Source organism: Neolamprologus brichardi, chromosome 9, assembly GCF_056152115.1.
Source record: "Neolamprologus brichardi isolate AB-2024 chromosome 9, ASM5615211v1, whole genome shotgun sequence".
Classification (NCBI taxonomy): Eukaryota; Metazoa; Chordata; class Actinopteri; order Cichliformes; family Cichlidae; genus Neolamprologus; species Neolamprologus brichardi.
In genome coordinates this window covers 27,277,454-27,289,527 of record NC_142112.1, presented here as the reverse complement: position 1 = coordinate 27,289,527, position 12,074 = coordinate 27,277,454, and the positions used below count along the sequence as shown (strand labels likewise).

The window sequence follows — 12,074 nt, the reverse complement described above, 5'->3', positions numbered from 1 at the left end:
ATAGTTTGAAGACATGAATATGGCACCTGCAAATGGGATTTAAAAAAAAAAAAAAAAAAAAAAGGGGGGAAAGTGTAAACATGACTAAAACATCAGACAAGACACATAAATTTTAGCCTTTAAAAATGGAAGAAAACAGAAACTAAAAAAAAGTTGATCTTGAAGGACTGAAGGAGAAAACCCGCTGATCGCATCCACCACAGAAAAAGCAGTATAGAGAGAATTACAGGAGGATTACAAGAAAATGAAAGACCACAAAAAGAGGTGTTGTTGCTTTACCAACTGCTGGCTGTTAATTCACTCAGGAGTTCCTGTTTGCAAATGCAAACACAAGAACAGGACTGGGAGGAACCTGGGGACTTCCCCAGACCCTCAGGTAGTCCCCAGAAGCTGCGACCGGCTGTTTAATACACTTTAATTTGATTAATCGCTTAATTGTTCAGTTATGTCAATAGCTGATGTTTTCTTTTGTGGAGCTGAAGCTGTGAGCTTGGAGCTGTGGATCTAGAAAAGTCTGAGTCCCGCTGTCATCTGGCCCCGCCCCTCTCAGCGAGTACAGTCTACATGCCTGCATTCTGCTCGCCTGCTCCGCCGTGACCTGACGAGATCAGACATCTCCCGGTGCCCCGCCCTCGCACGACTTCCCAACATACTAGAGTGGCTCATTTCTGGGGGCCTATAAGCAGCTCCATCTTAACTTCTGTTTTGACTATGATTGGGGGTGTGTGGGGGGGCTGCAGTGCTGAGGCCATTTTTAATCAGCTGCTTCGCTGCGAACGCTAGCCCAAGCAGATGGGAGTCATTACTGAATGGCAGACGTGCTCAATTTACCGCACTGCACTGCCAGCTCTGTGTCCTTCGAAAAGTCATCTTCAGATTATTTTAAGTAGACCGCTGTCTGAATCACACTGATCCTGGGTTACGCTAACATGCGCATCGTCATTTGTAATCAACAGTAACTGTAAAATACACAAGTCTATTTAAAGTGCCCATTTGGTAGCTTATTGCATCAGATGTTCAGCTTGTCTGGGTTATATCATTACTAAAGGCTCCCTTCGGCGTCTAGACTGAATTCTAAGCACTGTCTGCATCTATAAATAAAATTCCCTCTGGGCTTCAAAGCTCTTTTAGTTTTTCTTCTTCAGAACTATGTGTCTGAACAAGATCTGTTTGTCTGATAACTTGACTTGCTTGGAAGTTGTTCGCCACATTTCCCTCTCCCTGGTTCCCTGCCGGTGCTCTTCTTGCATGCTTAATCATTGGTCTGTGGGTATGCTATGTCACGGCATGGCACAGGCTTTGTATTTACTTAGTGTCAAAACAATGAGTGTAATCCTGCTTGAATGAAATCTTGCCCCCACCCATTTCATGCCAATGAGATAATTAGTCCCATGTCTCATTTGCATGTGAGCAGGAAAGCCCCCCCCCCCCCCTCCTTTCTCCTTTCTCAAAGGCCTCCCCATCCTTCTCCCCCCTTTGAGACTGGCACTGGGCCCTGGGCAGTTTGGGCACCACCGCTGCCTCATTATTTGTCTATGTCTTAATCAGGATGCTACAGCCTGCCGACACCCTGCACTGGTCACGTATCAGGCTGCTCCTTGACCTCCTACAAGGCCCAACAATAAAGAGACAAAGAAAGACTCGAGTTTATTTTCTTTTTTCCACTTATACATGACTTAACTCATGTAATTATGTAATTGTATTACTTTAGGACTCTTTAGGTATTTTTTCTATCATTTAATTGGAAAAATGTTTTTCCACGTATTAGCTTTTTTTAAATTAAAGAGTCACAGAAGCTTGTCATTTTCCCTGAACTGCAGGAAATTCAATGTTTTTTTTTTTTTTTCAAGTTCTCTAAAAATGTTCAGTTTACAGTGATATAACACATATAACGGAATCAGCAGAGCAAAAACCTCTCACGAGTATAGAATAGTTTGCTTTATAAACCATTCTATACTTGGGTACTCCGACTTTCTCTCACAGTCCAAAGACATGTAATTAGTGTTGTCAGGTTAACTGGTAAATTGCCCATAGGTGTGAATGGTTGTCTGTCTCTCTATGTTGACCCTGTCTGCAGATATTTGCAAATCTTCACCAATTGTTATCAACCTGTGTGACTGTATGTGGTTCCCCAGAGGTTGACAGATGTGAAAAATCTCTGGGCAACCACAGTTTTTTTTTTAGTTTTTTTTTTTTATGTTAAGCGCATTGAAATTACATGTAATTAAATGTATCTTGCCAATAAAATTACTGTGGCATCCTCTTTTTACTTTAGTGTAACTGAGCTATTAACCATTACTATACAGTGAATATAACTATTAGCTGCAGCAGCGTGTTTTCCTCCATTGTTCTTGCCCTGCTCTCCTTTTCAAACCTGAATATTGATCACTCTGCCATGCTACATGCAGCACTTCTTCTTTCCCCTGACCTTTGCATTTTTGCATATAGTGCTGCCTGAGCTGTTAACCTGGCAAAAACCTGAATGTAAAACTACTCAGTGGCTTTGACTGATGACCTGGAAGACTACACACATCAGCTAAACTGTCTCTGTTCAAGGCTTTTGTCAGGCTCTTCATTAAACGAGTAAAAGCCCAATCGAGGTCCTCTGACAGCGATGCAGGTTCCCCACAGATGTCTGTCTTTTTCTAACAGAGGCAGCGTTGCACAGCCTCCTGGGTGCTCTGACCAGCGAGACTTACAGCGACCCGACTCAACACCTGGAGCGGGAGCAGGCGCTGGCCAAGCAGTTCGCAGAGATCCTCCACTTCACGCTGCGCTTCGATGAGCTTAAAGTATGGCTCTTTATTATATTAAGTGTCAAAATTTTAGCTGCTTCTGTAGGCTTTGCTCTCAATCGTCCAACAAGCTGCTGATGCCCCTGGATTGATTTTTTTTTCTTTTTTCTTAGCTCTGTGCAGTTTTAAGCTGCCGCCAGTGAGTGCATGATTAGCATTTAATTAGAGCCCTGATACTGCTCTGCTGTTTATGATACTGTGGATGTCAGTGAAATGGCCAATAAGGGTTATTGCAAGGGGAAAAAGGTCTGCAAATTGTTGTTGCCTGAGCCAAGTTTTGCACAGCGTGGCAGGTTTTATATAAACGACAGGCAGAGGGAACTTTAAAAGTCTGATCTGGTTTGAATTCAGACACAAACTGCCGAAACGAAGCCGCGATTGAAGCATGTTTGTCGCTCAAATGCCCATTGTCAGAAACGTAATTGTGTGAACACTCATCTTGTAAGACACTGGACCCACATCCCTGCTCCTTTGACACAAAAACGTTAAAAAAAAAAAAGGCTCCCTGACTCCCTGAGGCGGTTTGCAGCGATGTCCCAATTAGTGCCCACTACCCAGGCTGGCAGGATGAAAAACATGAAGGTAGGGGGTGCAAGGTGGCATGCCAGGCCCATTCATCAATCTTTCACACCCGTGCACGGGCTTCTGACCTAGTTAAAGTGTCTGAGTGCTGTGCTGCCCCTCCCTGGTGAAGAGGCCTGTCTCTCCTGTTTGACGCGGTGGACGCAGACTGAGTACCAGCCTATTGTAGCAGGATTAGCATGCTGCCAGCGCAGCTTTGACTGTGACAAGCTCGTGCAGGAATGAGGATAATTAGCCACATGACGAGCACTTGCTTGTGGTGACTTTTGAAAAGAAGCTCTCTGGTTGGCCAGCTTCCCTTTAAAAAAAAAAAAGTGGTCAGTTTGGCTCCACACTGAAAACCAGATGATTCATATATTGTAGGGAGTCATGTCAAAGGAGCCAATGGAGCCTTGTGGCTTTTATCTGAGGCTTTGAGGGTGCATAACGTCAGAGAATAAGCCTGCGTTTGTCCTGTGCTCACTCTAACCTCGCCTCTCCTTAATGAGACCCACAGCCAAAGCTCACGGCAGCAGGAAAAAAAACAAATATTTGCTGACAGGGCGAGCAGGGATGTGGACGTAAAAGAGGGCAGAATGAGTGTCAGACATTCAAATCCAGTTCAGCACATAAAATAGTAATTGTATCAGTGCTCTTTTTATGTCATTTCCCCCCCAAAGCTACATTTCTGCCTTGTTGGCTAAAGCTTTCTGTCATGACGATGGTGTGTTTGATCCAGAGCTGAATGTCCGGCTGCAGGCTGTCTCTCTCCCCTCTCTCTGTATTAGATTGCCTCCAAGCTTACATATATGTGTATATATAATATTTATATTTCTGTTTTGCAGATGACAAATCCAGCCATTCAGAATGACTTCAGTTACTATAGGAGAACGCTGAGTAGAATGCGGATCAACAATGTACCGGTGAGCATGTTGCGCCCATCTCTGACATACAATTTCTCCTTTTTCTTTTTTAGCATCTGTTAGCTCTTTGTTTTGGTTTAACAGCCCATTTATCTGCTATTAGAGCATAGCAGATGGTGTTATTTTTGAGTAAAATTTTATTTAATTTTTGTCATAATTTAGTCTGTTATAATCTTATAATTCTTTTAGTTTTAGTCGACTAAAATCGAAAGATTATAGCAGACTAAACTTGATTCAGTTGACTTAAATATAAAGTGTGAAAGTTTCTCATGGTTTTACTGGTGAGAGTCTTATTTTTCCTTGTGAAATGCATCCATATGTCTCCTCTTCTCTTCCTCTTAGGCGTTGACATTTTGTCGCACTTTCATGAGAAACATGAGATTGTGCCCTTTCCCGTGGGCACATAAAATTGTTCATATTTAACCTTACTGCGCAAGGAGATTACTTCCGATTGGATCACTTTTGAACTTGTCCCGCCTCTCTGCACCACTGAGTTGGTTCTGATTGTGTCTCGCTTCTCCAGAATATTTAGGGTTTTTTTATATTTTTATTCACTGACTAAAGTGTCAGTGCATTTCATCGTCTTTTTTTCCATGAGAAAAAAAAGAACGATGAAAACTATGACTAAAATTACTGGTGTGTGATGTTGCAAGAACTTTTTATTTAAATCAAAATATGACCCACAAATGATATATTTTCTTTTATTTTACACTGACCACACTGACTTTACTGACTAAACGGTTTTCACTTCAGGAAGGCTTTTAACTGGTGCAGAAACGTGGTGCTGTGGACATGGTCAGCATCAATTGACCATCAGCGTTGGCCTTACTTTAGAATCAGTGTCGGTTTGAATGTGTGTTATATTTAGAACATTATCACTGGTTTTGCTGCCGACAGATGGCTCTCTCTGATGAAGAAGGGAAGCAGTTTCACTCCACCAGACTCCACTGGCAAAACAAGTATTTTTTTCTTTGCAAAACATGGGAATGGTTCATCTATTGCTGGCTTGACCAAATGGTTTGTCTGTGCTGTTGTGCATTTATGGTTATTAAAGCAGTTAGTTTGGGTGTGAATGATGCAAAAGTCACGCAAATTAAACTAACAACTCCCATGTTCTGTCAGGTAAAACTCACTGTTTGTGTCAGTGGTGGTTTCGAAAGGAGTGGTTTGGGTCTTAATGTTCCCGATTTTGGTGTTAACACTTTTATTATGATTCAGAATTATATTTTGAAATACCAAAAGCACCCAAACAGACTAACCGGCTGATGCAGTGGTTAACCAACTGTAAGATTTCTGTTTTTGTCAGCACAAACTGGTGGCTTTGATGACTTCCGTTCCTCATCAGAAGGAGACATCTGTGACAGCTTATAGCTTATTTTCTATTCTTGCGTTGAATCAATGTATGACATAAGTCGCCTTGATGGTTTGCATGTGTAGCTCTGCAGTTTTGCTGCTGAAATACTGGTTGTTGTTATTGTGGTTTCCCTCTTCAAGTTAAGCCATTATCTTCTAGTATGTTTCATAAATGGTGGCAGAGTAAAAAGTCGGAGGAAACGGCAGTATTGAATGGACCAGTCATAGTGACGCCTTCAGCACAGTTAGTTTTCTAGGGAAGTGCACGGCAGCTTCTGGCATAAGTTGTGGTGAAGGGTTTGTTGTTAACGCCGAAGCATAAATCTCGGATAAGCCCCCAAATTACTTTAAATACAGACTAAAGTTAAACTGACAGTAATTTATTTATTTTTAAACTGACATAACACAAACCTCGCACCAAAAAAGCTGTGATGCTGTTTAAAATGTAAATTAAAAAAACAGAATGCAATGACTTACAGATTTTTATGAACCAGATTTTATTTACAATAGAACACAGGAAATATCGAAGCATAGGAAACGACTGTGGCATGAATTTTAGCTCAGCATTTATTGGTTAAATACTTTCTTCTTGGAAAGTGGAGTAGTATTTATACCTGGTATTAAACACGTGTATAATCATTTCTCCTGTAATTTACCTTTTCTTCACTTTGATAATGAAGGCCAATGCCAGTGTCAGTGCTGCGCATTGTGCTTGCTACCTCGCTGTTATGACTGACTGAGACAGCTTAAAGCAGCAGAGCTGCTTTAATGGACTTTGTTTCGCTTGTGCGTTTCCCGGTAAAGCGGTCAAAATGTCATGTTTTCTTTCCACCTGTTCATCACTGTGATGAGTGAGGTCCAGGTGCAAATTCAGTTTAATGAAGAAATGGGATCTCTTCATGTAGGTCTATGTGTGCCTCTTACTTGCATGCAAGGACTTCCCATGCTGTCCATGTGTAAGGAGACCAGAGAAAGTCAATGTCATTCAGCACTTTGAAGTGAATTAAGATAACCTTGACCGACACATAAAGGGGTGGTAAATGCATTACAGAGTTACCCAGGCAACTGGAGCCTGAAATCTCCAATAGAGTGACCATCAGCTACAAAGAGATGTCCTTTGTGGATGCACCTTTAGGCTTTAGTTTACTCTGTGCACTTTTGCACATATGCACCTTGCTGTGTGGACACCCAACTTTGTGAACATAACTCGAGAATGAGGTGATGTAGGATTTTCAAATTGATACCATAGATGTGTTTTTTGTTCTGTCGTCCTCCCTTCAGCCCCAACCGGTCATGGCAGATGGCTGCACCTCTCTGAGCCTGGGTCTGCCAGAGGTTGAGGGAAACGTGGGGCAGTAAAATTAGTCATTTTTAGCTGCATATGAGGAAAAATAAACCAAAACTGCACTCAGTTCAGACCCGCCTGACAGGAGCTTTTATTTCTTAAAGCAGAACATGTCATTAGACAAATGGGCCCAGACAAGTTGTCGTTAGGACCTGTCACCGCTGAAAGACGCTCGGGCCGCCGTCCCTCCTCGCAGCTCCGTCGCACTCGGTTTAGTCAGCGCTCAGACGACTGAATCATTCAGACATCCGAGATGAAACGCAACTGTCCCCGCTCAAACAGTCTTTGAGCTCATGTGTCATCATCGTTTGTTAAAAAAACCCAAAGTGGTTTGAAAGTTTGGGGCGATTATTCATATTCCGTCAGTGCTCTCATGAAGGCAGGAAGTGTTGTTGTTATTTAAATATGCAGACAAATTTAGAACAGGCTGTTCAAGAGACGCCTTATTCTTTTGTTGTCCGCCAGGTGTTTTCAGCGTCTCATCTGAAACGGCAAAGCGGCAGTCAGCTGGGAAACCGGGGGAGGGAGGAGCAGGAGGGCTGTGTCACAGGGTTTATATCAGTGTTTTCCTGTCGGTGTTTTATTTAACGAAGCAGCTTTTCATCTGCACAAACAGTCTGTTAAAGCTGCTTTGCATCAAATGAACTAATAATACATCCTGATGTTCTCTCGCACCTTTTCATTCAGAGGTTTTTTAAATAAAATTTCACAGCATCGCCACAGTGTAGAGCGCAAAGTGGCTTTAATGTCCCTCCAAGCGTGTCAGCTACACGGCCACCTTCGTGGTCGCTTTCTTTTCTCAGTCTCCTTGTAAAGTAGCTTTAACTGGCAGCTCTTCTAATAACAGAGATAACCACGTTTGCCTGCGACATGAGTTTGATTATTTTAAGATCAGAGGTCCAGTAAACATGCAGTCAGTGGATTCAAGCTTTGTTTTTTTTGTTTGCAGGCAGAAGGTGAGAATGAAGTCAACAATGAATTGGCCAATCGGATATCTCTCTTCTACGCCGATGCCACGCCCATGCTGAAGACGTTAAGTGACGGCACAACGAAGTTTGTTTCTGAGGTGAGACTCTTTTAAAATATTGGATAATTTATTTTCTTTAGTGTGTGAGCGTGTGTGTGTGTGTGTGTGGGCATCCACTCAGTCATTCCTCCCTCCTTACAGAACAAGAACCTGCCCATCGAGAACACGACGGACTGCTTAAGCACGATGGCGAGCGTGTGCAAAGTCATGCTGGAAACACCGTAAGTGACCACCTCCACGTGTTGAATACGCCATTCTCGACTTTGCGTCTAATCCCTCCTCTTCCTCCTCCTGCTGTCAGGGAGTATCGCAGCCGTTTTACAAGCGAGGACACGGTGTCCTTCTGCCTCAGGGTGATGGTCGGGGTGATCATCTTGTACGACTACGTCCATCCCGTAGGAGCGTTCGCCAAGTCGTCCAAAATCGACGTGAGTGTAGACACGTTCACGCCAAACGTCTCACTCGCAGCTTCTTCTACAGCTAACGGTCTCTTTCTGTTCCACAGATGAAAGGCTGCATCAAAGTCCTCAAAGATCAGCCTCCAAACAGCGTAGAAGGCCTTCTCAACGCTCTCAGGTCAGTTCTTGTTCCGATTATTAAAAAAAAAAAAAAATCCCTGCTGCCCAGCGTGAAATGTGATTGCAGCCCTTGAGCAGGCTTTTAAACTGAACAGGAGCAGGCTGCTCACGCTGTGAGTTGGATGAGTTGGTTCCTGTTCACAAGCAGCAGACAGACCTCATCCCCTTCAGCGCAGTGACTCATCCTCCACGCCGTCCAGCGGGGGATTCGGTCAGCTGTGAGCCTGATCCGGGTTGGGTGTCGAAGCCTCTCCACAAAGGCCGATTACATGTGACACCAGGTCCCCTCGCGCCCTCACAAATTTCACCCACCTCACCTCGCTCTCGCAGCTGCTGACAGGGCGGCTTTGAGTCGACCTTACATCTGTGTGTTTGTGTGTGTGGGGAGCCCGAGGCGGGCCGGCTCAACCGGGCCACACGAGGTTATTTTCATGCGAAAGCTGACAGATTTTCTCTCAGTGATTGCCACACTGATGTGACGGAGGATGATAGTGTATGTTAGACACATGCAGTGCTGGACAGTAATGAAGTCAAAGTTTAAGCTCACTTGAGTACCTCTACAGCTCAGAGGGGAACACTGCAGTTTTTACTGCACTATTTATCTGACATTTACTGGAAGATTTTCTAATTTACCGTTTTGTTTGTATCAAAACAAACAACACAGCCAAGGAAAGTACAAACTCTTTCATTTCTAAGATGGGCTTAGACGAACAACATGACACATTACACTGTGTCGTTATTTGCAGTCAGTACATCCTTACTGCTTCCTCAGGAATTAAGAGGGTAAGTAGCAGCCAGCTGCTGCTAATCAAATGCAATAGACTAACGATCATCAGCAAGTGTGAGCAGCTCTATAAAAACAGAGGTTTTGACAGTTTGCTGGTCTGAAGCATTCAGATAAGTGCAACGTCAGTCTTAACAGGAGTGGACATCCCAGCTAATTGACTCCAGGATCAGATCAAGCAGCGCTCAGAGAAACTGCAAAAAAACCAAAACTCAGATCTCAGGCTGTATTGACCTCATTTTAAAACCTGCTAATGACCAGATAACTTTTATGCCCCGATAGCGCAAACCTTAGAATTGACAGAGGGTGTACTTTCATTTTTTGCTATCAATGTATAATAAATAAATACAGTAATACAAACACTGGGGCTCTTTGCCATGTTTCAGATTCATTAGCAGCCGCATCAAAGTAGGACTGCAGCTTCCTGTTATTTTCATCAATATTTAAACTGCAGATCGGGCCGGTGTGTCAGGTTGTTGCAGGAGTTCTCAAAATCTTGCGGGCAGATTTACATGAAGATTTTACCACCAGCATGGCCCAACTTGGAATTGATCCAGATCTGGATGATTCTTCTTTTTTATTTAATTGTAGCGTTTTTAAAAATATGGCCTCAGAGCAAGTTTCAGTATACGGCGCGCCTGCTCTCCCAGGTGAGCTGCAGACACAACACTTTTGGAGTCTTTAAAGTAAGTTGTTACTGCTGCTGCTGATGATCGTGATGAGAACAATTAGTAGGAATTGGAGTTAAAGAAAATATCACAAACTGAGGTAAGAATTCAATGAATGCATCGTGTGGTGGCTTTGGCGTTGGTACGCAGCGTTGGTACGCAGCCTTGGAGCGCTTCTTTTGATCGATAAGACGTGGAAATGCTTCCTTTTGTTAACAGTGTCGACTCATTCTGAATCAAATTAAGCTTCACGTGAAAACACACAGCCTTTAGATTTAAAGAGTGTGAATCTTTTAAAGGTACAAATACTACAGAAACAATAACTCCTTACTTTGTAATAAGAGCTCCTGGCAGAGCAATAGTTTCTGTTTCTGTGTAGTCTGTAAAGTCTATATTAAAAAAACTGCTTCAAACTTTTAGCAGAAAAAACCTTGAACATGTTACAGCTCAAGAAGCAGAAACCAGAGCATTCACAAGTGCGATTTCCCATCGGACGTTTTGTTTTTATTAACAGTTTAAATCTTTACATATAATCCAAAAAGGCTTAAGTCGGATCAAAAGGTTAAAGGAGAAGAAAGCTGCCTTCTACTGTTTGGAGGAGATTGACACCAGATCAGGAACCAGTGAAAGGAAATGCTTCAGTATTAACATTTACTCTGTTGAAGAGGACGTTTTCAGCTAAACGAGGACTTTCACTTTGAGAGCTTGAGCATATTTTGTATTTTCACTCTTTGTTCTTCTACTGAAGTGCACATTTGCTTTTTCTCTCTCTCGCCTGCAGGTACACAACCAAGCATTTAAACGATGAATCAACCAACAAGACTATCAAGAGCATGCTGCAGTAGGACTGAGCTGCTAGGACTGCTGAAGGGAGACGCCGCTCTCTCGACTGATGTCGCTGCACAGAATGTTTTATTTTTTCTTCCTTTGTTTGCTTTTTTAAATGGAAAAGAGCTACTGCTCCGCCCTCTTTTATACTGCAAAATGCTACTGCCATTGTAAACGTCTTTTTTGGTGCCAAAAAGATGTCGCTGATATGTAATGTTTTCGATAAAAGCCCATGCCGCTATGGCAGCTAATGAAAGCATTGTGGATGCTCCGGTTTTTATTTTAAACATGTCTTCTTTTTTTTCCCTGTGTAAGGGGACGGGAGTTCTGACTTGAAAATTTAATACAGAGAGATATATAGAGACGTATATATTATTTTTGGTTGATTTGTTATTTAATTCCATCTTCTGCATGATTACGAAACAAAATAGTCTTTTCCTTGTATTTAAAGTAAAAAAACAAACAAAACAAAAGCAATGGTTCCTCTTAATTTGTCTGCTCTTTTGTGCTTTCATAATTAAATGTTTTGTTATTGAAATGGTACTTGTTGAATTGAGATTAAGAGTACTGTTTTTATATTTTTTTATAGGTTTTAATTTGTGCATATGTCTTTTTTGTTTTGTTTTGTTTTTTTAGTTGTGTTGTATTTTTTAGTTGAAAACTTTAAACTGTGATACGTTCAAAATCAAATTAAAACTGGGAGTGTGTACTGTACATGCACAGTATGTTGTGGCTGGAGAAATTAAAAGGAGAACTCTTGTTTTCTACGACCCCGACTCGTCAGGTTTGATCTCTTCTCGCCGTCTCCGGGCGGCCGGAGGGGAAGATTGAGAACTCAGTGACACATACAGTTTTTTAAACTTAAAACCAAAATAAGCAACTTTAACACTTCAAAGCAATCCTCTTAATCTAATTGCCAAATTCTGTCTGTTCACCTTCATGTGAAGGTCAATAACGCTCTCAGGGTTGATGTTAAGTAATGGTAGTAACAAATAACTGAAACCAGCCGAGCCCAGCAGAATATTAATAAAATGGATGAAGAATCCACCTTCACTACCTGCAGGATTGACTTAACATTAATGCATCGATAATTACAGCGCAGAAAAACCTTTTTTCCTGTATTTTGAGTGTAATTTAAGCATGATTTGATTTATTTACTGATAGTGGTTCTTGATGAAGCCCCTCAGTTCAGTCTGACTGAAACAGGACATT

The 12,074-nt window shown here is 42.2% G+C and overlaps 1 protein-coding gene across 1 annotated transcript in view; it reads left to right on the top strand.

The window, feature by feature from the left end:
• Window positions 1–11,626, top strand: part of cyribb (CYFIP related Rac1 interactor Bb) — a 40,605-nt gene extending 28,979 nt beyond the window's left edge. The window contains exons 6-12 of the mRNA XM_006795000.3: window positions 2,653–2,792; window positions 4,202–4,279; window positions 7,927–8,043; window positions 8,146–8,225; window positions 8,306–8,432; window positions 8,510–8,580; window positions 10,816–11,626. Of these exons, the coding sequence (XP_006795063.1) occupies window positions 2,653–2,792; window positions 4,202–4,279; window positions 7,927–8,043; window positions 8,146–8,225; window positions 8,306–8,432; window positions 8,510–8,580; window positions 10,816–10,879 (677 nt within the window). The 3' untranslated portion in view covers window positions 10,880–11,626. The remainder of the gene's footprint in view (window positions 1–2,652; window positions 2,793–4,201; window positions 4,280–7,926; window positions 8,044–8,145; window positions 8,226–8,305; window positions 8,433–8,509; window positions 8,581–10,815) is intronic.
• The last annotated feature ends 448 nt before the right edge of the window (window positions 11,627–12,074 follow it).